We start from the raw sequence: 27,583 nt of genomic DNA, 5'->3' as shown, positions 1-27,583 counted from the left end.
ACACACACACACACACACACACACACACACACACACACACACACACACACTCCCTGCAGGAGGCTGTCAGATGATAAAGAGATGTTGTCAGCGACTGATTACCAGCCTCCCAACTAAAAGCAAGTAAAACATCAAACGCACAAAGACCACACGGGGACCTGGCCTTATTCTCCCCCTAATTTCTCCCCCAGAAATCTCTCTCTCTCTCTTTCTCTCTCTCTCTCTCTCTGTCTCTCTCTCTCTCTCCTTTTGAAGCCGTTTGTCAGGAGCAGCAGCTCGTGTTTTTTTTTTTCGCCTGCCGGGGAGCCATTTGATTTGTTCTGCCGTTTTAAAGCTCATATTGTTTCTGGTGTGTGTTGTTTTTTATTACGACGGCTTTATTCATATTGGAGCCTGTGGCGGCTCGGGTCCCGGTCCCGAGTTACCGGGGGAGGAGGGAGGAGGGGGGGGGGGATACAGGGACGGGAGCGAAGCAATAAAGCGAGAAAGCGCTGCATCGGCAGCCGGCTTGTGTGAGTCTGAATGTGTGGCTCTGCTGACGTGGGTGGCAGCGACTCAAATTATAACAAAGAGCTTTACCCAGTGTTTCTGTGCAACACACACACACACACACACACACACACACACACACACACACACACACACACATTCGATGTTCATTAAACAGTGCGAGACAAGTGTGTGATTTATCATTCAGACGAGGATCCGTCCATTCGTCAGCGTGATGAAGTTAGACGGATGCATCGTACATCAATGCCCCGCCCCCTCAGTCATTGTTAGGATGCCCCGCCCCCTCAGTCATTGTTAGGATGCCCCGCCCCCTCAGTCATTGTTAGGATGCCCCGCTTCCTCAGTCATTGTTAGGATGCCCCACCCCCTCAGTCATTGTTAGGATGCCCCACCCCCTCAGTCATTGTTAGGATGCCCCACCCCCTCAGTCATTGTTAGGATGCCACGCCCCCTCAGTCACCGTTAGGATGCCCCGCTTCCTCAGTCATTGTTAGGATGCCCCACCCCCTCAGTCATTGTTAGGATGCCCCACCCCCTCAGTCATTGTTAGGATGCCCCGCCCCCTCAGTCATTGTTAGGATGTCCCACGACGCAAAGGTGGGACGTAACCAAAGGAACGAAGCATCATCTGTCAATTAGTTAAAAACAACAACAGCAACGTTGTCTGACTGCAGCCATCGATGTTTCCGTACGATGTTTCCGTACGATGTTTTCGTACGATGTTTCCGTACGATGTTTCCATACAATGTTTCCGTACGATGTTTACTTCTTTGTTTGTCGCCTGCTCATTTTTTCAAATTAAAACTGTGCATAATTAATTTGCATATTAACGTAGCCGCTAACGATAGCTAGTCAGCAGACTTCGGGTTTGTTATTTTGAGTTTGTTCACCATAATTTTGGAGCAGCTTCAAATCAGAGTCTTGTATATCTACATCTGTGTGCTGACGAGCCACTCTGACCGACGACAGGAAGCTGCGTGATGCTCGCTGGTTGGCGGCGGCGGCGTGTGACCAGGATGTTAAGATGGCGTTGCTGCAGCCGCAGTCAGACGGCGTTGAAGAAAAGAGGAAGTGAAGGACAGACGTGAGGAATCGATGAGACGATGCTACTGAGGGAAGTGTGAAGTCCGTTTTCTTCACCGTGTTTCTAGAATGTTACAGCCATCCGTCCGTGTGTGTGTGTGTGTGTGTGTGTGTGTGTGTGTGTGTTTTAGCCCCAGCTGACGGAGGCCGATAGGAGCAGGAGGAGCAGCAGGGTGGCTGTAGGGGGTCCGGAGGTGGGGGATGCAGCTCCGCCGGTCCCCGGGGAGCCCAGGTTGGAGACGGTACTCTCCGAGTACAGCTGGATGATGTTGAACTGAGCCTCTTCATCGATGACCTCCTCCGTCTGCGTCTGCTCCTCCTCCTCACTCTCCACCACCTGACGGCGAGAAAAAAAAGACTTATTTCACAGTTAATAAAATTCAAATATCATATCTGGTATTTTTGCCAGACCCTAAAATCAGATGATTTTGAATAGAAAATCATAATGAATTGAATAAAAAATGTTTTAATGAAAGTGATTCATGATTTCTCGAGCGGGTCAAAGTATTTTGGGACCATAAACACAGTTATTTCCCCCCAACATACGATCAGCTCATTATTAAAACCACTCACACAAAGAGAATATATTATATTATTATTATATTGTGATAAAACACACAGTAAAATCTTTTTTTTATGTGGCATGTGATTTGTAATTTGCATGGGAATTGCATTATTATAATGAAACAGCTTAAATTAAAAGGACTTTGTTTTGTTTGAGGGCAGCCTTGTCCCTCCACAGCCCGTTTCCACGGTGATCATATGAGAATTATGTAAATGTTGGATTCCACGTGATTTACAACCGTGTGTGTGGATGCAGGCCGTTCAGGTTTCTGGGGGGGTTTACACTGACGAGTGTTCATGAGTTCTACAGGACTCTTAAACTCTCTCAGTCACATCGCTGCCTTGTGGCTCTGAAACAGATGGGCCAATCACAGTTAGACGTGGCAACGACATCAGGAGACGTGGTTCAGACCGTTACGACTCCAGCAAACCTCCACACAGAGACAGGTGGAAGATGTTCCATCAGGTGATCACCGATAAATGTACATTTGTCGGGCGATTTTCCTCGTACGTGGTCGCAAAGTTTAGTTATTACTTCGACACTTTCGCTGAAGAGAAAGTTGAAAAAGAACAGATCCTCCTCTAAATTCTGTCTTATTTCATCGTGGAGAAAAAACGCCATAGAGAAAGTGCTGATAGGTGACAACCTCCGGTTCTGAAGAGTGAAGCCAACGCTGAAGTGCCTTAAACTGTCATTCCCTTTGCTGGCCACCAGGGGGCGACTCCACTGGTCATAAAGGAGTCTGAGTCTGAAAATGACCCTATTTCTCGCTTGATTTATGATCTCAGACCAGAAAGCAGGGGATGCTTTAGGGGGCGGGGCTTACCTGCTGATTGACAGGTCGCTACCACGCTACCAATGCTAGTTAGCTACTAAGATGACTTTAACACTTAGCTGTAAAGTTGACCTTGAAATATGAAGCTAACTTTGTTAGCAGCTTCACACCAGAATCCAGATGGATCCAGATCCAGTAAGGGTGCTGCTCTGATCCACCCGTCGCTCCTCCAACAGTCCAAATATGGTCACGTCCTTCTACTGGTTGCTAAACAGCCAAAATGCAGAACTCGAGGCTTCAAAACCGTCGTCCACAAACCAACGGGGATGTCACCATGACGACCAATCCATCAGATTGAAGTAAAACATATCATTTTGACATTTTTCTGATTGTTGTGAAACTTTTTCCTGTCAGACGTTCAGAAAGCCGTTTGTTTGGCTGTTCAACGTGACGTCAGATAGATCGGGTGTGTTGATCGAGATCTTCAAACTTTTAAAGCTGTTGATGAATATGATTCACGGTTATGGATGCCGAGAGTTGAGGATGCCCAGCTGTTCAGCCTTCCATGATGTGCACCAACATCTGGAGGAGCCCGAGGCCCCCGAGCTCCGTTATCGTTCGCAGATTGTTCTTGTGCCGATAATAATACGGCGCTCTATCGTTTATTTGAAATACTGCCTCTGATGCCGGCTCGTTTCCCCAAGTCCCCGCTCCCTGACTGACATCTCTGCGACTCATTTTTAACTTTTCATCATCTCGTCTGACAGCTGTAAAGCTGTAAACTTCACGTTGCTTCAGGCGCCGGAAACAGATTCTCACTTCAGCAAAGTGGTGTTGGAATGATGCTGTTCATGAAGCAGGGTGTGTGGTGGAGATATGAAGCCTGACCAGCAGCTTCTTCCCAGCTCTCCTGCAGCCTGCAGGCTTTATTCTTAGCCTCCGTCTCGTCCCGGCAGTCGGGTGACCTTTCCTTTCATCTGCTGCCGTACAACAGGGGGACGAAAAGCCCCCAAGAACATTGTTCATATTTCTTTGAAGATAATTGGAAGGAAGAAGACGAAGAACTCGGTTCCTTTTAGGACCGAGAGACGTCCCAGGAACTGGACTCTTATTAGACACAGAGAGTAGCTGATATTTAATATGCAATATGTATCTGGATATATCCTCTCGGCTCGGTTGAGTTTAGAGAAAGTCATCATTTCGGTTCAAATTAGAACTTAAAATGGTTTCAACGGTATCTCCTGGGTGAAAGTCCTGTGTTTGTTTGACCCTACTTCTCACTTGGGCGCACAAGGGTGCCGCTCTGCTGCTTTGTGTCCATCGGATCCACCCGTTGCTCCTCCACAGTCCAAATATGGTCACTTCCTTCACTGGTTGCAGAAGAAACCAAGATGGGGGACGAACTCAAGGCTTCAAAACCGTCGTCCGCAAACCAATGAGTCTGACGTCACCATGACGACGTCCACTTCTGCAGTAGTGATCTAAATGTTATGTTTGTTCACGTTAGTCTGAGTCATCCCACGCAGGGTTGATAGTACACAGCTGGTATCGGATCTGGTGCAAAGTCCAGGTATCTGCTATGTGTAAATGCACCCAGAATACATTGCAATTGGATTGTGATTGGCCACGCCCCTTTTGAAAGTCTGTTATTGATCAAGTCATTGTGTAATATCCATATGTTCTCTGACTCACTGACACTCGTTGTATAAGATCCCACCTCGCTCCATGTGGTTGTGTTCCGTGTGGAAATGTAACACTGAAAACAACCCCCCCCCCCACCACCACCACCGGATGAGCGGATTCTCAGCTTTTTGAAGTGAAACCTTTCAAATGGAGTAGAAATGACTGGAGAGGAACAAGGCGAAGCTCCTCGGAGAGACGAGCTGAGTGACGGGCGGAGGAGGAGATGTGGAGCAGGTGTGTGTGGAGGAGAGAGAGAGGCTGAAAGAATGGGCGAACGAAGAGAAGGTGGGAGGAAGGGAAGGAAGACGTGGAGATACATATGGGGATGAATAAATTCATACTAATGAAGCCTGACTGATGCACCGCTTCCAACCAGCACCTCATCTAATCCGCTCACTGGGCGAGAGACACAGACGGACACGGCGAGGGAGGGAGAGAGAGAGAGTGAGAGCTGGAATCCCCTCTTGTCTGGCGGCCCAGATTATCTCTGGCAGCGAGGCATGCTGGGAGCTGGGACGCCACGGCAGATTGTGGACCCGGGCCAGGGTTACAGTAGCCAGCGCCGCGATTGGATTGGACCGCGTTTGAAATGGTTCGGCGTCGGCCCGAGGACGTGGTCCAGGACGCGGTCCAGGACGGCGCTCTCAAAACCATGTGTCCGCAGCACATTTCACCATGTCTGCATATTACTGAGCTGGCAGACGCACACACACGATCCAACAGGATGTAATCAAAAACACGCCGCCAAGAACCGTCTGTGGGCCGGCTGATTGGTCGATGGGGGGGCCTCAGGACACTTGTTTGGTTGTGAGGTCTGACCCTGATCCCCATCGCCGCCCGCCGGCTGTGAAGAGTGTTGAAAATGAAAGCTAAAGCAAAATATAACAAATGTGACCAAAAACAGTCACCTCTGATCATTCTTCCTTTTGTTTTGTTTTATTATCAAAATATTTCCAGAGAACGAAGTTAAAACGTTTGACATCCGGTGAAACATGCGGCTTCCATTAGAAGAAAAACCCGTAAACACAAACTCCATCTCCGGCTGTCAGAAAGAAACCTGAAAGTGAACAGTGACAGTAAAGTAATAAAAGTGATAGTAAAAAAAAAAAGAAGCAAAGCTCCGGCGATGGAGATAAAAAGCACACAATAAATAAAGGAGGCGCGGCGTGACAGCGACAAGACGAGCTCAAACCGAAGATAATAGAAAAGGCCTCGGGACCCTGAGACTGGGAGGTAATTTAAAAGTGTGTGTGTGTGTGTGTGTGTGTGCACTCACGATGTTGTTGTGTTCGGGCAGGTGGTTGTTGCTCAGCGGCTCGTCGTCCTCGGCCGGCGGGGAGGGTCCGGGCGCCGGAGGGGGGGTGATGTCTGCAGGCAGGGAGCCGGGGCTCCCCATCCAGCTGATGGAGTTACCTGCAGGGAGACGGAGCCATCACTGTGTGTGTGTGTGTGTGTGTGTGTGTGTGTGTGGGCGTGAACCTACATATCTATCTGGCAGCTTTATTGTCCGAGCTGTCGCAGCGTGATAAATCGCTGAGCTTTATGGGAAGTGCATCGACGCATCGACCCGGGCTTTAGTGTTGGGACATCAGCGGCTCGGTGTGTATCGACGGCCGTATTGACAGCCGGCGTGACGGACTGACGGCCGGAGGGGTCTGACCTCCTCACACTCCTGAGCCCTGCAGAGACCTGAGCCCTGCAGAGACCTGAGCCCTGCAGAGACCTGAACCCTGCAGAGACCTGAACCCTGCAGAGACCTGAACCCTGCAGCGTGGGAGACCACGAGGCGGCGGCGTGCGGCCGGCGTATAACGAGTCGGGCTTCGTGCTGCGAGCGGCGCTGCAGGAAGACGCCACCCACGAAGATTCAGCAGACATTTGTGTCAAACACATTTCTTTTTTCTCATTTATTCCCTTTGAGTTGTTTCTCGGGAGATTCTCTGATGGTGACACATTAATTCTGTTTTCAGAATCCGGTCCTCAGATCCATTATTTAACATGAGGGGGCTTTCAGAAAAACAATAATGTGTTGTTGGTAAATCTTCCAAAGAATCCCCTAAAAATCCAGATAATCAAGTTCAAATCTGAAAGTTCATCCTGGGACAGAAACACAGGAAGCAAGAGAAACACTCATCATCAAACACAAACAAAGTCAATAAAGTTAAAAAAAAATGAAATAAAAGAGAATGTTGAAACAGATACCATGAAACCAGAATACATGATTATAATAACAAGACAAATAATTTCCTTTTATGTATTATTCTTGATTAGAAAAGTTGGTTGCACAATAATTAATAAAATAAAATAAATAAAGTTTTGTCCTAAAAAAATAAATCAAATTCTTACATGCTGTGTAGCTGAAACATCCTGAACAAGAATGTGATGAGAAGATTAACACAGATCTCAGGTCTGTTTGATGAGTGCAGAGCTGGAGTCAGGGTGTGGTTAGCTTAGCTTAGCATAAAGACTGGAAGCGGGGGGAAACAGCTAGCCTGGCTCTGTCCAACGTCTCCAAACACTTTTGGAGCTATCCCTCCTCCTTCATCGTCTTCGTCTCTGAGTCTCCGGCTGCTCTGTGTTGCCAGATAAGATTGTTGTTGCATGTTCTCTGGTCTCTGAACAGGCTCGCTGGTGCCAAACCTGGCAACCGCACTGTGAGGACTCGGGGAAGAAGCCCAACTTCTGTTTGCCACAAAAAAATCACAACTTCAGTTTGTTTACGGATTAAATCGAAGAGACAGAAACCATGTGAGGTCTTAGTAAAGTGTGCTAGCTGTTTCCCTCCGCTTCCAGTCTTTATGCTAAGCTAGGCTAACCACATCCTGACAACTGCCTTTCTGAGTCTTGTCCGTCAGTTCTCACCACATTGTGTTGCTTTAAGCCTGATACACTTTCTAATCACATCCTTTTCTACGTCAGATGAATGTTTCACCTCCGCGGCTCCTTCTGTGTCTGATTTCCACCAGACATTTTAATAATAACCCGCCGTAGAAACAACAACAGAAATGAGCGGCGGGCCCTTATTGAATCCCCGTTCTTCCCTCGCTGTGTGTGAATTACAGAATACAAGTATCCATCAAGAGCATAGTCGCATCTTAATGAGATCTGTCTTGCAGACTCCCCAGACTGGTTCTCCACCTGGACCATGACCCCGGTTCAGGCTGGACATGGAAATGGTTTTCATGAGCATTTCATTAAATGCTCATTTAGCTCATATTGTTCTACAGCCGTGAAAACAAACACACAATTAATTAACCTGATCAGACGGACATAATACAGACCCGGAGCTCTGCTGGGACCTGGTCCAGCTGCAACACATGCTCACTCCCAGCTGGTCAAATGAATCCCAACTGGTCAAATCCCTAACTGGTCAAATCCCAACTGGTCAAATCCCAACTGGTCAAGTCCCAACTGGTCAAATCCCAACTGGTCAAATCCCTAACTGGTCAAATCCCAACTGGTCAAGTCCCAACTGGTCAAATCCCAACTGGTCAAATCCCAACTAGTCAAATCTCCAACGAGTCAAATCCCAACTGGTCAAATCCCTAACTGGTAAAATCCCAACTAGTCAAATCCCAACTAGTCAAATCCCAACTGGTCAAATCCCAACTAGTCAAATCCCAACTAGTCAAATCCCAACTGGTCAAATCCCAACTGGTCAAATCCCAACTGGTCAAGTCCCAACTGGTCAAATCCCAACTGGTCAAATCCCTAACTGGTCAAATCCCAACTGGTCAAGTCCCAACTGGTCAAATCCCAACTGGTCAAATCCCAACTAGTCAAATCTCCAACGAGTCAAATCCCAACTGGTCAAATCCCTAACTGGTAAAATCCCAACTAGTCAAATCCCAACTAGTCAAATCCCAACTGGTCAAATCCCAACTAGTCAAATCCCAACTAGTCAAATCCCAACTGGTCAAATCCCAACTAGTCAAATCCCAACTAGTCAAATCCCAACTGGTCAAATCCCAACTAGTCAAATCCCAACTAGTCAAATCCCAACTAGTCAAATCTTCAACTAGTCAAATCCCAACTGGTCAAATCCCAACATCTCAGGGGCCCAACGCTTCACTAAATTCCCCTCGAGTGTAAGAACTTGAAAGCATCGTGGAGGGTTTGTCAGTTTCCTGTCTTTTCAAAATAAAAAAATCTATGTTTACAGGAAACGTACACTTCCCGCTGGTTGGATGCGTACTTTTTAAAATAAGCTTAAACCAATGTAGCTTTATTTAATTTTTAAGGTTTTGAATACATATTTTACCCAGCAGACGTGAGCACCTGAGTTACGTAACCAAACTAAGCTAAAATAAGACAACGAGGGACACGAACACCAGTCTCCTGGGTGAAAGTCCTGTTTGTGTTTGACCACGCCCACCCGCCACACGGCCGTCGCTCTGAGCGTCTAGTGACGTTTGCGGGGCGACTCGGCATCAGGATTTCACGAGTTTCGAGAGAGAACGTGTTGCTTTAGTTTAGATGAGTTTAGCCTGAGAAGAATATTGTATAAAAAAGGTTTTCTGTAGTCAACTCTTCAACTGGAAATACTACCTAATAATAATAATAAATTCACTGAATCGATCCAGTTTAAAGAGGTCAATAGACAACAAATAACTAAATATATGAGTACTAGTCCAGATCAGAGACCAGACCCGTGACGTGGACCGGTGTGGACCGTGTGGACTCACGTAGGCAGGTGTTGTGGGTGAAGAAGCGCTGCAGCCTCAGGCAGTCCTGCCACTGGTTGCCGCTGCCTTCACAGCTGCACCACAGCGACACGTCTGCAGAGCCATTGCTGACGTAGTTGGGTGTCATGGTGGTTCCTGTGAGTCAGAGGGGTCAGAGGTCAGAGGGTTAGCTTACAAAGTTAATAAATCACATAAGTCAGAGACAAATGAGCCTGAAAGCTCCGCCTGTGGCAGAAAGATGATGCTGATGTTTAACTTCAAAAAGTAAGAGTTCAACCGGCTGTAGAGAAACCGGAGGTCGGCTGTGTGGCGTTTCCTCGGGGAGCTGAAGAGACGTTTCTGCAGCCTGAAGTCGCTGTGTTTCTGCTCGCTGCCATCTTGGCAACTTTTTACAGGCAGAAAGCCCAAATTTTGACAATATGCTGAAGTCTGGATGGAGCTGAGGCAGCAAACACTCCTCAAACCTCCCAAAAACAAACACTTCAACATTTTAGGAAACGTACCGACTGGCTTTCTTTCTGAGATGAAATAAAACACCACTCTTATGTACCGGAGAGTGTATAAGAAGTGGACATCGTCATGGTGACATCACCCGTTGGATTGTGGACTACAGTTCTGAAGCCTCGAGTTTGGCATATTGCATCTGGATCCATGTGGATTCTGGTGTGAAGCTGCTAACAAAGTTAGCTTCATAATTCAAGGTCAACTTTACAGTTAAGTGTTAAAGTCATCTTAAAAAACAGAGCTGGATTGAATAGTGTTAGCTTAGCATAAACAACACTTCAACAAAACATTAAATAACATGTTGTCTTCATTGGTTTAGTCCATACAGAAACAGAGATGTAGGAGACACCTGACACCTGTAGAGTCCCAAATAGTAAAAAGCATGCATTCTGTTTTTCTCTTGAGGAAAATCAGCGTTCACATTGATGGATTATCTCTGGCTACTGGTCTTTTGTAAATATGTGTAGGTTGTTCCTTTAAGAAGAGCTCTGAGGCTCATAGGTAAGTCATCCGTCATTGTCAGAGCGGCAGAAAGCCATTCGATGCCTCTCTATCCACCTCTCCTGTCATGCATCCTCACTTTCCATCTTGCTGCCTCTTCTCCTCCACTTCTGCTCCGTCGGATCAACTCACTCACTTCCTGCTTCTCTGCCCCATTACTCCCCCATCCCACCCATCAATCCTCCCCCATCAACCCTTCCTCCCAGTCTATCCTCTACAGACACCTTTACCTTTTTGTATACAAGTCTATGAGAAAATGGTCCTACTTCTCTCTGCTGGCCACCAGGGGGCGACTCCTATCTGGTTGTATAGAAGTCTATGAGAAAATGGTCCTACTTCTCTCTGCTGGCCACCAGGGGGCGACTCCTCTCTGGTTGTATAGAAGTCTATGAGAAAATGGTCCTACTTCTCTCTGCTGGCCACCAGGGGGCGACTCCTCTCTGGTTGTATAGAAGTCTATGAGAAAATGGTCCTACTTCTCTCTGCTGGCCACCAGGGGGCGACTATGGTGCATTTAGAGTCCAACAGACCAGAAAGCAGGGGATGCTTCAGGGGGCGGGGCTTACCTGCTGATTGACAGGTCGCTACCACGCTACCGATGCTAGTTAGCTACTAAGTACTTTGTTCGCAGCTTCACACCAGAATCCACATGGATCCAGATCCAGTAAGTGTGCCGTTCTGCCAGCTTGTGTTCATCAGATCCACCCGTCGCTCCTCCACAGTCCACATATGGTTACTTTCTTCTCTGGTTGCAAAAAAAGGTTTTGGAACTGAAGTCCACAAACCAACGAGTGATGTCTTTTATACATTTGGTTGAACATTTTAATTAAATCCTAAATTCTGGTTGTCCGTCATGCTACGATTTAAGTCCTAAAGAACTTGTAATCCTTTAAAGATCTTCATCTTCGTCTTCTTCCTGCCGACCCAGACGCCACTGCCTGGACTGACATAATTCTACCTCTAGTCCCTGACCTCGGTACATCTAACCTTTCATGGTTACTTCTACTCAGATCATCACAAATCAAAAACCGCTTGAAGCCAAATTATAATCTGTAGTTCAAAATGCCCAAAGCCTTTCAAACTTCAAGGGGAAATCTGTAGAAGAATTTTTAAAAACGTCCTTCAGACAAACTCAGTAATAAGCCAGAAAACACGCTCTCTCCTGGACTTCCTGTTCTGGTGGAGGTGAATCTGGAATAAAGTCCTGGATGGCGTACCGATGAGTCCGGTGTAGGCTCGGAGGCACAGGCCTGCCGAGTCCTTCAGACAGCCGCTGGCCGTCAGCGCAGACGGCTGGCAGCTATTCAGGAAATCAGCCAGTCTGGACCTGGCAACGACACAGACGGAGACTCGGTATCAAACACAGGAAGGAGGCGTGGATGTGCATGTGAATGTGGCTTCAACACAAACCGATGCTCTTTAGAAAATGGGTTGACACATTTTAAATTAGTACTTTCTGCTTCATACGTTTCCTTTGGACCCTTATTTGCATTTTTAGGGCAAATAATAGCTTGTTTAATATCCTTAAATGTGTTTTCCCCGAACATTAAACATTACACAACTGAATTTCACTTTTCCAGATGAGATACTGTGGCTCAGTTGATTGAGCGGGTTGGCCAACGTTCGGAGGGTCGGTGGTTCGATCCCCGCCCTTGTCACTGTGTCATGGTCGTTGTGTCCTTGGGTAAGACGTGTGAATGTGTATGACTGCTGTATGTTTGAGGCGGTGGTCGGAACCACCACCGGTATGACTGTGTGTGAATGGAACCTGGAACCCTGTCAGAGCGCTTTGAGTGTCTATGAGCGCCATACAAGTCCAATCCATTATTATTATTATTATTATTATTATTATAAAGTTACAAAAGTTAATTCTTCAATCAGACTCAAAAACGTGAATCAAACCAGCCAGTTAATCTGCCACAAATAATCTCAGCAGGGTTGGTACGGGTGCTGGAAATCCTTGAATGTTTAGTGTGATGTTTTCCAGGTTTGAAAAGTGCTTGGATGTAGAATAAAGGTCTAGAAATGTGTGTTGTATGTGATGACATCTATGATAGAACAGAGAAAAGAAGATCTCCATATCTGAGGGACTGAAAACATTATTTTCTGACATTTCTTTATGAAAAATGCCTTTTGATGATGAACAGATGATGAAAATAGTTGGTGATTATATTTCTGTGGATCTGTTAGTGGAATTAGTTTTCCTTTCATTTGTGGTCCTTCTGTAAAAAGCTGTCTCCAAACATCATGTTGGTTGTTTAGAGGACAATAACATCTCATTTAATGTGATGAACAAGTGACATAATAAGTAGACTGAATACTGACCATTGGATGGATACAAATATGGAGTTTACCACAGCTGGAAGGGGCTGGAAAAGCATGGAGATGCACCTGGAAATGCTTGGAAAGTGCTTGAATGTGAGTTTGGTGAAGGTGTTGGAGCCCTGTCTCAGTTTACAGCCACATAAACAGCTTCAGGGATTGTGGTCTCACCTGCAGAGGTCGTCGCGGCGACAGAAGCTCTGCTGGTGGAGGCAGTTGGGCTGCAGAGCCTCCGTGTCCTGGAAGGAGCAGGACGGCACGATGGTTTTCCTCCGCCGCTCGCCACACAGCTGGTTGGTGCACGGGCAGAACAGGACGCCCATGCTGAACTCCTCGGGGACCCGCTCCAGGAAGCGCCGCAGGGCCCGGTGGCACTTGTTGTGGTTGCACCGGTTGGTCCCGGGAACTCGCTTGGTGCAGGCCAGGACGTACTCGGACCGCAGCGAGCCACACTTCTCGTACAGGCCGCAGTCCTGAGCAGCTTTCAGACACTGGTTCTCGCCGTCCAGCTGCGTGAAGGACGAGGCTGCCACGGCGAGGGGGAAAGCGGATTAGATAATGGAAAATCAGGTTAAACTCTGATATCCTGAAATGAGGTTTCAAGGTTTACAAGGTTTTCAAGGTAACGCAGCAGGGTGGGGGAGAGGGTGTCAGTAGTGACCTCTCCCTCTCTGCCTCCACTTCCAGTGATACAAACCAACTGGAATGAGTGACGGCAAACTGGCAGCTGATTGGTGATCAGATCCAGGAAGTGTGTCAGCGTTACTCTTATTATTCTCACGTGTTCTGGACCCACAGCTGAGAAACAAGCTAGCTCAAATAAATCAGGTGTTCCAGGACGAAATGAAACGTTTGAAAGATCGCTTTACCGCCGTTGATTGATTAATTCCAACGACTTATAGGCTTATTGATTCTTTTGAGCTGTGATTCAGTCATATGACTCCGTGTGTGACAGTGATGGATGGCGACTCGTAACAAAGACTGTGTGTGTGTGTGTGTTTACCTGCCACTAAGGAGGCCATGCGAGTGTCGTCGTAGGGAGAGATCTCCAGCTCGTCGTCTCCTGGAGAAAAAACACAAACATGTGATGACTTCAAACCTGCAGGAGCTCGGAGGGATCGATCACGTGGACAAGAGGACAAACGGACAGCCGAGGAAAGTCAATGTGAAATGATGAACAGGAAACAGGTTATTAAGGTTACTATGAAGTGTCCAAACATTTTGAATTACAAAAGCCAAAATAATAGGAAACATCTGAATCTTGATGATTGATTGATGATCAGCATCCTTTCAATTAATTATACTGAACTTCAAAATATTAGAGGTGAAACATTTAACTAAAATAAAGGAGAATAAACCAAAAAAAGGGATTAAAACGTGTTTTCGAGTCGGAATAAATGAATCATTTCAGAGCAACAGTAGGATTCCCAGAAAAATAAGATTTTAGATGAGGTGACAAAATTATATAACTCCTACTTCCAGTCTGCCATTTGGGGAATTTACAAAAGTGAGCCAATATTCAAACCTCTGAATAAATAAATCTACTGAGAGATTGATGGTGAAGAAGTAGAAGAATGGACCTTTTTATTAAATCTCCTTGTTTGATTCACAGCTTGTCAGATAGAATTCTTGAGGTTTATAGAGCCAATAAAGTTAGATAGACTGAGATAAACCAGATCTTCAAGTCATTTGTTCAAAACCCAGAAGAACTATGGAAGCCCGGAGGGAAGTGAGAGAGGAATTTCTGGCAACCGGCTTTCAGTTTTATAGTTTTATAGCCTGAAATTGTTTTAAATCCCGTGTTTATGACTCAAGAAAGTGGTGAAGAAAGCCGGGATAATCTCTCTACATTCCTTACACTGTTAATCTGGGAAACAGGTGAAAGGAGGTTTAATCCCTCATGTATTCCCAAACGGCAGATTAGCAGCCGAGAGAAAACACCCCAGTTCTGTTACATAACCTGCTCACACAATATATACAGTATATATATACTGTATATATATACAGTATATATTGTGAGGGATGATTCATTACAAACAGAAATACTGCATTCATGGGAGGTTAGCTAGCATAGATGCTGGTTGTTAGCATCGGAATAAACTCATAAATTTGCTTCTTTGTTTCTGTTGTTATCGCCTCTCGGCTCCGTGTTTTTATGTTTTCCTGATACGCCGTTGTATCCATTAACATGAACGTAATCATTTGTTTGATGAAAACAAAAGTGTCCATTTAGTGATCATCGTGGTTCTTCTCATCACTGAGGCTTGTATATATATATGGAAGTAACACAACATCAAAGAAATGACCGCCGCGTGACTCCGGACGCCGTCCACGCCGTCCCTGAGTCCCGGCCGAGGAAACAGGAAGTTACCTGAAGCCGTGATGACGAGGGGGACGAGCCGCAAAGTGATTTAAACACAAAGTTCAGACTCAATCAAGAATGTAATGGCATGGGAAGTGTTTATGTATGTAAATCCCAAATATATATATATATGTATATGTGTGTGTGTGTGTGTGGTAAAGACACACAAGAGCAGCCGCACGGCGGCGGGAACTAAAGAGTGTGTAATTACACTAATGCTCCGCTGACTAATAGGCCACCGGGGAGGAGGAGTCCGCCGGCTAGCGTTAGCTCCCTGACACCAGCTCCCTGGGTGTGTGTGTGTGTGTGTGTGTGTGTGTGTGTGTGTGTGTGTGTGTGTGTGTGTGTGTGAGTGTGTGTGTGTGTGTGAGTGTGTGTGTGTGTGTGTGTGTGTGTGTGTGTGTGTGTGTGTGAGTGTGTGTGTGTGTGTGTGTGTGTGTGTGTGTGTGTGTGTGTGTGTGTGTGTGTGTGTGTGTGTGTGTGTGAGTGTGTGTGTGTGTGTATGTGTGTGTGTGTGTGTGAGTGTGTGTGTTCCTGTCTGGTTTCTATTGGAGGACTTTAATTCTCCCTGCTCCCTGATTGGCTGCAGGCAACAGGTGACAGTATAAAGGTCCTGGAAGCCCACAGACTGGTTGGTCTGTGTTGTCGTCTGCAGAGAAGCTTCGGTGTTAAACCCAACAAAGATGGTTTCCTGTTTCTTTTTCTTGAGAGGCCAGTCTGAATGAATCAAGTCTTTCCTGGAGAATTCACCGCTGGTGCTTTTTCTCCACATTCACACTGCCGACCGGCCTCAAGTAATCAGCATCATCACATCCTCATCATCATTATCAGGCCTTGATTGCTAGAGAAGCAGCTTCCTGCTCCGCCTGCTGGTGAGAGCCGAGAGACTCAAGCAAGCAGAGTGTCCGGCCGTTAAACTGACAAACAGAACCCTTCCACCTCCCACAGTCGCTCGGTTCTAGGAAAGTATCATATATATATATAAATTCATCTTATATATAATCCCATGTATCTGCAGCTGGGAGGCGTTTCATTGTTTCATGTTGATGAACAAACAAACAATAAATTGATCGAGGTGAATTTCCATTACAAGAATAATCGTAAACTGTGGCTCACAATCATGGTAGAGACATGAAAATTAGTCTTATTTTAAAATAACAAAATATAGGATACAAATATGTTTTTTTTTACTGAAATAGGATGTTTGTCTTTCCTGTGACGCAATAAAATCATTTTTGTTTTTTTAAGCAAGTTTTAAACAAGTTTCATGATTATCTGGATAATATTGTAAATTAAAATTATGTTGAATGTTTGCTGAATAATCATGACACGTAATGTCACATTGTCATATTCATATCGTCCCATGTTCCAGGAGAGAAGGAATGACCTTTGACATAGATCAGCATATCACAGGAGTACCAGGACTCGTTGCCCCCCTCAGACCCCTCACAGGAGTACCAGGACTCGTTGCCCCCCTCAGACCCCTCAGAGTCCCGGCTGAAGGACTCACCTGGCAGCAGGCGGACCCTCCAGTAGATGCGAAGGCACTGCTCCTCCTTGCGGGAGCCGCGTTGGCACTTGCAGGCCAGGAGGTCCGGGTGCTGGGCCAGCAGGGCCTCCTGGCCCTCCAGGCACTCCGCCGCCACCTGCTCGCCCAGCGGAGACATGGCGGCGTCGGCCGCACACAGCTCCAGACCCCGGTACAGCGCCTCGCACCGGGGGTCGGTGGCGCACACTCGGTGGGCTTCCACGCAGTCAGCGGGGGAGGGGGGGAAGGGGAGGACGGGGGCCGAGTTCGGCAACACACCTGAGAGAGAGAGAGAATAGATGAGGGACTCCAGAGACCACATCAGACCCCTACCACCTTCACTGGCTCCCAATACAACATCACATCCACTTCCTGTTCATCACCTACAGAGTCCTGAACAACCTCATTCACACAGTGTCATATAGGTGTCTTTGAGTACCTAAAAAGGTGCTTTATAAGTCTTATTATTATGATGAATAATTATTATTTATATTATTTGTATTATTAAATGTGTGAAAGCCGAGGTCAGAGAGGTTTGGGCTTCTGCTCTTCCAAGGATCAGGAGACTCCCTGATCTGGTCTTGGCTTAGTCCACCAGGCAGCTTCCTCCGAGAGGAAACCGCCGCTTCCTGGAGTGTGTCCACTTTGGATTTCACCGGGCCGAGCGAGGAGAGAGGGGCTGATGGATGCACCGGAGGAAGTACAGAGTTGTTTGAGGACAGGGGGGGGGGGGGGGGGGGTACCGATGTGAACCTTGATGGGTTCGACACGCGCTCAGTATGAGGCACAATCAGCGTGCACCGCCGAAAATGATGTTCTTAGACACACACACACACACACACACACACACACAGAAGGAGCCTCTTCTATGCGAGTCCTGCTGGGAGGCTGAGAACCCATCATTACTACCAGAACACAATACTGCACAACCAGGGGGGGGGAGGGGGGGGATCTGTCTCAGACACACACACTCACACACACACACACACACACACTCTCGGTGTCAGAATAAAGTGGCTGAGAGAGCATAAACAGCTTAACGTTCAGTGCCGGATCAGTAGACAGTATGTAAATTGAATACTGAGTGTGCTGATGAAAGACTAACCACATACATAAAACATTGTTGGTTTGAACAAACAGCGTTTTGTGGAGAGCTACCGCCGCAGCTACTGCCGTTGCTACCGCCGCCGCTACCGCCGCCGCTTCAGCCCCCGGCTCGACTCCGGGTCTCTGACCGGACGCCGTCCCATCTCGCTTCATCAAATCTCTGCACTGGAAACTGCTTTTAATGAGCCTAAACTTGCATTCCCTACGCTGGCCATCAGGGGGCGCCTCAAGGTAAAGTTGACCTTGAGATATGAAGCTAACTTTTGTTAGCAGCTTCACACCAGAATCCAGATCCACCCGTCGCTCCTCCACACTCCAAATATGGTCACTTCCTCTGTGGCAAAAAATCCAACCAGTGCCGAACTCTTCAAACCCTGGTGAACCTGGATGGTGTTTATGATGCTGCAGAAACAGCCATCGTCCCACCGGGGGCTCGTTTGCTCATCTGGGTCACATGGAGACGTTTTCATAACCAGCTATAAAAGTTCCCTGTTGCATCTTTAACTAAAGGAGCCGAATACAAAGAGTTGTTGTGGAAATGGATCAGACTTCACAGGGTTCCTCTGGAGACAGAAACTCCTTTCACACATGCAGGAGGACGTATGGAAACGCATGGAAAGGCATGGAAACGAATGGAAACGCATGGAATCTATATACATTAAAATATTCATTTCAAACAGAGATCAGAAGATAAAAAGCGACATTACTGTTATTCATTCATGGCTGTTCTTTTCCTCAATAAATAATGTGATACTTTGATACATTTATATGTTATAGATCTATATTGTGACAATCAGCATGGACTTTCGGTGGGAATCGAACCCAAGGAAGTTCACAAAAAAACTGTCACTTTGAATGAGTTTTTATATTCTTGTCTTCTCGTCTCAAAGCCGGTGAAGTAAGAAACTAATTAACACTACAGTGACTCAGTCCAGACCTCTCTGGACCCCCCCGACCCCTCTCTGGATCCCCCAACCCCCCCCCCCCCACCGGACTCAAAGGAAGTCCCAGTGAAGTGAATGAGGTAGCCAGTGTTGTTGCCTAGTAATTACAGTTGTAGTCTTCCCAGAGGTGTTCCCACAGGAAGTCCAGGCCCCGCTGTGAGCGTTGCCATGCCGACAACAAAAGAGGAGCCGAGCAGTGAGACAGTTCAGCTTTTAACTTTCAGTCTGGTAGTGAGACGGGTTCCTCCGACGTGTTCGGAGAGAGAAATAAACGTTCGTCTCCAAACAAACCCGTTTGTCATCCGTCTGCTTCGGACGGGGGATTTGGATTTGGAGCGCCGGCGGTGCTCCGGCGGTGCTCGCGGTGCTCTGGCGGCACCGGAGGAGTTGGTCATTGTTTTCCCGGTGAAAACACAGAGCAGACAGAGAACCATCTGCTGCTCTGCAGCTCCGTGTGGATTCAGGCTGGAGACGTCTGCTCAGCGGCGTCGTCCGGTCACGTCCACACCGACGCTACACTAGCCGACGCTAACGGACACACGTTCCAGTGTGAACCCAGTAAAGTCACGGCCACGCATGAAAGTAACGAGCCACCTCTGAGCAGTGTTGATGATCTCAACAGTCCCCACATTTAAATTGACTGATTCGTGTTCATGGACAATTATTTTGGCCAGGATAATCATTAATTTTTTTGCTTTGCGGTAATCAAAGAATATAATATTCGGAGGCATCACATGAGAAACGTTCCCATGGCGACCACCGGAGACCTGGTCGGGTCTCTTCCTGAAAGAATCTTCATTATTCATCGTTACCAAATGCTCTCGCCTGACATTTCTTGGTTTTGGTTCATCACAGAGAGGCGCCCCCCTGTGGCCAGTCGGTGAAACTCTGAGGCTCCGTGGTGTTCCTCGGGGGTTTGGGGGATTTACTGTGGAACCTGCTGGATTAGTTTCCAGCACAAAGCGCCGCTGCAGCTAATCCCCGCTGTGGATCCTCTTTGGAGACTCACCTGGTCGCTTATCAGCTCCGATCAATCGTCTTTTGTAGTTGGGGAGAGAAAACAGGTGGAAGAGGAGGAGGAAGTGTTGGTGTGGGAGGAAGTCGACCCGCCGCCATGATGGAGTGGAAGCGATGTGTTTCTCATGGTGGAGCGGCGACCACGGCCGAGTGAGCAGACAGACAGGCAGAGAGAGAGACGGCTCTATAAAACTGAAACATCGGAGGGAGAGAGACCCGGGGCGACTGCAGTGTCTTCTGGGAAAAAATACACTTCAGACAGATTCTCACTTAAACGTTTCAGAGACCGAAGTCATCAGGAAGATTAATTATTCAGCACACATGCAACGACTAGTTGCCTCTCAATTACTACAGGAGTGTGTGTGTGTGTGTGTGTGTGTGTGTGTGTGTGAGTGTGTGAGTGTGTGTGTGTGAGAGTGTGTGTGTGTGTGTGTGTGTGTGTGAGTGTGTGTGTGTGAGAGTGTGTGTGTGTGTGTGTGTGTGAGTGTGTGTGTGTGTGTGTGTGTGTGTGTGTGTGTGTGTGTGTGTGTATGTGTGTGTGTGAGTGTGTGTAAGTGAGTGTGTGTGTGTGTGTATGTGTGTGTGAGTGTGTGTGTGTGAGTGTGTGAGTGTGTGTGAGTGTGTGTGTGTGAGTGTGTGTGTGTGAGAGTGTGTGTGTGAGTGTGTTTGTGTGAGTGTGTGTGTGTGCGCTCATTCTGTTGTTAAGGATTGTCATTGTTAGTCGATGGATGACCATTCTTATTTGAAATGTGAAGTCTCGCCTTGTCTATACACTACTACTACTAGTACTATTACTACTACTAGTACTATTACTAATACTACTACAGTGTGTAAGTTCTGACCACATGATCCAATCAAGTAGTAAAGTTGACCTCGATGCCAGAGAGAGGTCTGTTTGGAGGACGGGGGTCGATGCCAGAGAGAGGTCTGTGTTTGGAGGACGGGGGGTCGATGCCAGAGAGAGGTCTGTGTTTGGAGGACGGGGGGTCGATGCCAGAGAGAGGTCTGTGTTTGGATGACGGGGGTCGATGCCAGAGAGAGGTCTGTGTTTGGAGGACGGGGGGTCGATGCCAGAGAGAGGTCTGTGTTTGGAGGACGGGGGTCGATGCCAGAGAGAGGTCTGTGTTTGGAGGACGGGGGGTCGATGCCAGAGAGAGGTCTGTGTTTGGATGACGGGGGTCGATGCCAGAGAGAGGTCTGTGTTTGGAGGACGGGGGTCGATGCCAGAGAGAGGTCTGTTTGGAAGACGGGGGTCGATGCCAGAGAGAGGTCTGTGTTTGGAGGACGGGGGTCGATGCCAGAGAGAGGTCTGTGTTTGGAGGACAGGGGGTCGATGCCAGAGAGAGGTCTGTGTTTGGAGGACGGGGGGTCGATGCCAGAGAGAGGTCTGTGTTTGGAGGACGGGGGTCGATGCCAGAGAGAGGTCTGTGTTTGGATGACGGGGGGTCGATGCCAGAGAGAGGTCTGTGTTTGGAGGACGAGGGTCGATGCCAGAGAGAGGTCTGTTTGGATGACGGGGGGTCGATGCCAGAGAGAGTTCTGTGTTTGGAGGACGGGGGTCGATGCCAGAGAGAGGTCTGTGTTTGGATGACGGGGGTCGATGCCAGAGAGAGGTCTGTTTGGAGGACGGGGGTCGATGCCAGAGAGAGGTCTGTGTTTGGAGGACGGGGGTCGATGCCAGAGAGAGGTCTGTGTTTGGAGGACGGGGGTCGATGCCAGAGAGAGGTCTGTGTTTGGATGACGGGGGGTCGATGCCAGAGAGAGGTCTGTGTTTGGAGGACGGGGGTCGATGCCAGAGAGAGGTCTGTGTTTGGAGGACGGGGGTCGATGCCAGAGAGAGGTCTGTGTTTGGAGGACGGGGGTCGATGCCAGAGAGAGGTCTGTGTTTGGAGGACGGGGGTCGATGCCAGAGAGAGGTCTGTTTGGAAGACGGGGGTAGATGCCAGAGAGAGGTCTGTTTGGAAGACGGGGGTCGATGCCAGAGAGTGGTCTGTGTTTGGAGGACGGGGGGTCGATGCCAGAGAGAGGTCTGTGTTTGGAGGACGGGGGTCGATGCCAGAGAGAGGTCTGTTTGGAAGACGGGGGTCGATGCCAGAGAGAGGTCTGTGTTTGGAGGACGGGGGTCGATGCCAGAGAGAGGTCTGTGTTTGGAGGACGGGGGTCGATGCCAGAGAGAGTTCTGTGTTTGGAGGACGGGGGTCGATGCCAGAGAGAGGTCTGTGTTTGGAGGACGGGGGTCGATGCCAGAGAGAGGTCTGTGTTTGGAGGACGGGGGTCGATGCCAGAGAGAGGTCTGTGTTTGGATGACGGGGGGTCGATGCCAGAGAGAGGTCTGTGTTTGGAGGACGGGGGTCGATGCCAGAGAGAGGTCTGTGTTTGGAGGACGGGGGTCGATGCCAGAGAGAGGTCTGTGTTTGGATGACGGGGGGTCGATGCCAGAGAGAGGTCTGTGTTTGGAGGACGGGGGTCGATGCCAGAGAGAGGTCTGTGTTTGGAGGACGGGGGTCGATGCCAGAGAGAGGTCTGTGTTTGGAGGACGGGGGTCGATGCCAGAGAGAGGTCTGTTTGGAAGACGGGGGTCGATGCCAGAGAGAGGTCTGTGTTTGGAGGACGGGGGTCGATGCCAGAGAGAGGTCTGTGTTTGGAGGACGGGGGTCGATGCCAGAGAGAGGTCTGTTTGGATGACGGGGGGTCGATGCCAGAGAGAGTTCTGTGTTTGGAGGACGGGGGTCGATGCCAGAGAGAGGTCTGTGTTTGGAGGACGGGGGTCGATGCCAGAGAGAGGTCTGTGTTTGGAGGACGGGGGTCGATGCCAGAGAGAGGTCTGTGTTTGGATGACGGGGGGTCGATGCCAGAGAGAGGTCTGTGTTTGGAGGACGGGGGGTCGATGCCAGAGAGAGGTCTGTTTGGAGGACGGGGGTCGATGCCAGAGAGAGGTCTGTGTTTGGAGGACGGGGGGTCGATGCCAGAGAGAGGTCTGTTTCGAAGACGGGGGTCGATGCCAGAGAGAGGTCTGTGTTTGGAGGACGGGGGTCGATGCCAGAGAGAGGTCTGTTTGGATGACGGGGGGTCGACGCCAGAGAGAGGTCTGTTTGGAGGACGGGGGGTCGATGCCAGAGAGAGGTCTGTGTTTGGAGGACGGGGGTCGATGCCAGAGAGAGGTCTGTGTTTGGAGGACGGGGGTCGACGCCAGAGAGAGGTCTGTGTTTGGAGGACGGGGGTCGACGCCCGGACTTTGGCTTCCTTCTCTGCTTCCTGAGCAAACCAGCTTAAGTTGAGAGCCAATAATTGGAGTCTGGGCGACCTTTTAACAGCATAAAAACTTCATCATATTGGTGAAATTAGTTCTGCAGCACCGGGGAGGTCCACCAATCTCATCATGGAGTCAAAGAGCAGGAAATCAGGGGTATGAGCGGAGCTTTGGTCGCCCCCTCTCTCTCCACTTCACACCAGAAACCAGCTCCTCTCTCCGGAGCGATCCAGAATAAATTGTGCAGGAGTCGCTGCGTCACCTGCACATTTCTAATCACGTTTCACACTCGGAGGCTGTGAATCACGAAGCCTCCTCGGCTCCTCTCACCTCCTTGTTGATGCACAAACGAGGCAATAGAGGAGCCCTAATTAGCGTAATTGTGATCAAAGAGCAGAATAACGGATAACGTGAGAGCAGAAAGGTCTCCGACGGTGATGAATGCCTTCCCGAGGAAACGTCACGCTGCATCCCGGCTTTTTGTTTCTTCTTTACAGGAAAGAACACTGGGACGCTGAGATAGCAGCCTGAACACGATGACTGCTGCACGTTGTGATGTCACACACCTACTGACCAATACGGCGGGAGACGCCAACCTGCGAGGATCGAACCCTCGACGAGCCATCACGGGGAACACGGGGACGCCGAGGAAGAGTCAAATATTCACTGTAGAACCAGTCCTGAAGCTTCACGTTTACATTAAAAGCTGTAAGGAAGCTCCTGTATGATTTGAACTTGCGGTGACCCTGGATAGGATCGATCTGAGGAGTCTGATTGGACCGCCAATCAAAGTCAAATCATCTGCAAAACACAGGATCATTCCATCCGGTCCAGAGGCGGTCCTGGAGATCCTGGAGCCACCCTAACGGAGATTTTTCATCGGCCGTGGTGCCTCACTTTATTGTGATGCTGGTTCCATTCCACATCCTGTTGTCTGTGTTTCAAAATAAAGGTCCAGCTTGCAGCAGTAGCATTAAACATTCCGCTGGAGAGCAACTTTTACAGCTTCTTCAATCAATGAGCAAAAAAGACTTGACCTGGTCCTGGTCTCGATGTGGTCTTGATCTCCTGACTAAGTTGGTGGTTTTGTGTTTGACCCCCCTTTATCACACGGTTTGGTTCGTCCCGCTTCCTCTACGTGAGACTGTAAGACGAGATGATGAAGAAGCAAAGTAAACGTCCTCCGGTCTGCTGGAGAGACAGCCGGGGGATTTCAGGGCTCCATCCACAGATCTGAAGCCAGTCTCTGACACATCTGTCATCATGACAGCAGATGGGCTTCAGGTCACGCTGCAGCTGACCTGGGATCAGCCCTGGCTCTCACCACCGAGCTCCTTCAGGGACCGCCGACTGAGTCCGAGTTTGAGTCAGGACACACACACACACATATATACACACTCACACACACTCACACACACACACACACACACACACACACACACACACACACACACACACACACACACACACACACTCTCACACACACACACACACACACACACATATATACACACACACACACACACTCACACACACACACACACATATATACACTCACACACACACACACACACGTATATACACACACACACACACTCTCACACACACACACACACACACACACACACACACTCTCACACATATATACACTCACACACACACACACACACATATATATACACACACACACTCTCACACACACACACACACACACACACACACACACACAGCCAGGGAAGCAGAAGCCAACTCACCATCTGCCGCCACTGTGTTTGAGTTCCAAATCCCAGTTATCAACAAAACACACAGAAGACCTCCAAACTACCCCCTTGGATACACCGTTCCCTTTGAGGAGAACCGTATCACACACACACACACACACACACACACACACACACACACACACACACACACACACACACACACACACACACACAGATCAGACAGAACCAGGTAAGATGCTCATTTTTATTAAATGTCCCAGAAGAAGGAAGATGGATTTCTTCACGTTCGTCCTCGTCACACACCTCTGTCTCTGATTGGGTGATTACATTCATCATGTTGGCCTTTTGCCATATCTAGGTAATAAATACAAGTAATAAACTGAATTGCAAAATGCAAAGTAAGCTCAAATCCAATAATAATAATCAAATATACAGCTGGAGTAGTTGTGATGAACGATTGTCCTCTAACACAAAGACATATATATATATATATATATTTTTTTTTTTTTCTTTTGCTGGATGTTTCATCAGCTGATCAGACGTCGCTGCTCCAGGATTTCTTGTTTTTCTGGCTCCGTGCAGCGGAGGAGGATCAAACAGGACCTGGTCTAGATCTGCAGCGTCTCCGGGGTTCTGATCCTGCTGAAAACCACCTGGTTCCACCTTCCCTGAGATTCTAACATTTTGTTTTCCACGCTTGTAGCTCCTGAGATCCGGTCCAGGTTCCGGTTTCTGTGGATCTCCAGGATTTTCTTACACAGTTTAATTCCACATGAAGGTGTCTTAAACACTGTAGTTTATTTAGAGATTTGACTCATGTCATTACCTTTCCCATTAAGTTTACCAACATTTAAACCAAGCAATGTAGAAACGTTGTATCTGGGAACGCCAACGGACTAAAACGACACTGATGTTCATGAATAAATCATTTAATAACCATTCTTGGATTTCTTTTTGACGACAGAAGTGTGAGGAAGGTTTGAGGTGAGAGTTTTGATGGAATCTAGTGGAGCTTCTTCACGAATCAAATCACATGCAAAAATAAAACACCTGTGAAAGGTGTGATAGATAAAATAGTTTCAGACGTTTCTTCCAGTGCAGCGCCTCCTTCTCGACTCCTTCACGCCTTCTTCTCACCTCCTCACGGCGATGCTTTTATATATATATATAAATAAATCTGAATAAATCAGGTGATGCTTTTAATGCCTTCGCACACTGAGTAACGTTGTTTTTCATCCGTCATCCGATAAAATTAGTTACGCACAGAAACCAGCAGCGAAGAAGACAGAGATGACAGCAGAGAGAAGTCGACCACCTGGCTAGTGTCTTAGCAGTTAGCTCGTCGGCTACGTTTGTTAGCCAGTTAGCCTAGCCGGTAGCTACAACACTGACTATCCAGTATTTCTGCGGGTCTGCAGGTGAATTTGCCGTTTTCTAACCTGGCCTGAAAAGAATAAAACCGACGTCCTTTCGTGATCTTATCTTATCTCAGTCTGATGTTAATGTTTAACAGGAAACCTGCGTCACAAAGGAAGGTGTGGAGATTTAGCTGTCTGACCTCTCACACCCAGAAGTGTTGTCTGACACTAAATATCCACTTAAACCACCTGCTTGTCATTATGATTCTCTCATGTGTCTGACTTTCAGTCAAATTCTAATTCGTATAAATTCTCCCCAGATCACGACACTAAAAAAGGATTATTGCAAGCACAGCAGTTCTCAACTTCCTTAACGAGCTCTCAATAAACACCGTTAACATTTTATTTTGTAACGTCCCAAACCAGATTTAAAACAGTAAGGTGACCTTTTGATGCTGATTGTAATCAAAGAAACATTGATATTAACATCATATAGTTCAGGTTTCTTTGAAGAACCAAACGGGTCTAACGTTGGACCCCCTTTCAGAGGAACATTCCTCGTGGTGGACTTCCCTTCGGAGGATCGTTCTGGGTCCAGGTCTTCAGAAACCCCCTGCTGGCTCTGAGGCATCGTGAGCCCTGCCCCCCCCCCCCCCCCCCCCCCCTAAAAAACACACAACCTCACCTGCCTGCTACAATAAGACGTCAACCACACAAATGTGTTTGCACAGCGGCGTCGGTTGACTGCACTTCCTCATTGAACTAGCTGAACAATTTATTCTGACGTGCCACTGAATCCGGGGGGGAAGTTAGATTGAGATTGAAAAAAGAAAAACATCAGACACAAGCTGAAAGCCTTGGGCGAGCAAGAGAGAGAGAGAGGGGGGGGGGGGGAGATATATGAGCCTGTCACTCAACATAACGGTGTCACTACAAGCCGGACGGTCATTAACACAGATCATGAACACAGACCCCCCCCCCCCCCCCACACACACACACACACACTTCTGCTGTTCAACCTGGAATAATGAGCACATGATACAGGAGGAAGATGAGCACACGGTAACGTCAGCTGACTTCTCTAACGTCAGCTGACTTCGCTAACGTGACTTCGGTAAAGTGACTTTGTTAACGTGACTTCCATAACCTGGCTTCCATAACCTGACTTCCATAACCTGACTTCCATAACCTGACTTCCATAACCTGGCTTCCATAACCTGACTTCCGTAACCTGACTTCCATAACCTGACTTCCATAACCTGGCTTCCATAACCTGACTTCCATAACCTGACTTCCATAACCTGGCTTCCATAACCTGACTTCCATAACCTGGCTTCCATAACCTGACTTCCATAACCTGACTTCCATAACCTGACTTCCATAACCTGACTTCCGTAACAACTTCCATAACCTGACTTCCATAACCTGACTTCCATAACCTGACTTCCATAACCTGACTTCCGTAACGACTTCCATAACCTGACTTCCATAACCTGACTTCCATAACCTGACTTCCATAACCTGACTTCCGTAACAACTTCCATAACCTGACTTCCATAACCTGACTTCCATAACCTGACTTCCATAACCTGACTTCCGTAACAACTTCCATAACCTGACTTCCATAACCTGGCTTCCATAACCTGACTTCCATAACCTGGCTTCC

General features: G+C 47.9%; 1 protein-coding gene across 1 annotated transcript in view; it reads right to left on the bottom strand.

The window, feature by feature from the left end:
- Positions 1-1,304: 1,304 nt before the first annotated feature.
- gfra3 (GDNF family receptor alpha 3) overlaps positions 1,305-27,583 on the bottom strand; it is a 29,666-nt gene continuing 3,387 nt past the window's right edge. Inside the window, exons 2-8 of the mRNA XM_084010431.1 lie at positions 16,500-16,796; positions 13,631-13,690; positions 12,799-13,153; positions 11,523-11,632; positions 9,301-9,435; positions 5,893-6,029; positions 1,305-1,930 (exon numbers count right to left, since the gene is read on the bottom strand). Of these exons, the coding sequence (XP_083866557.1) occupies positions 1,721-1,930; positions 5,893-6,029; positions 9,301-9,435; positions 11,523-11,632; positions 12,799-13,153; positions 13,631-13,690; positions 16,500-16,796 (1,304 nt within the window). The 3' untranslated portion in view covers positions 1,305-1,720. The remainder of the gene's footprint in view (positions 1,931-5,892; positions 6,030-9,300; positions 9,436-11,522; positions 11,633-12,798; positions 13,154-13,630; positions 13,691-16,499; positions 16,797-27,583) is intronic.

The sequence above is a fragment of the Eutrigla gurnardus genome, assembly GCF_963514095.1.
Source record: "Eutrigla gurnardus genome assembly, chromosome: 5".
NCBI classification, from domain to species: Eukaryota; Metazoa; Chordata; class Actinopteri; order Perciformes; family Triglidae; genus Eutrigla; species Eutrigla gurnardus.
The sequence above is the reverse complement of the archived record's forward strand: the minus strand, read 5'-3'. Positions and strand labels throughout refer to the sequence as shown.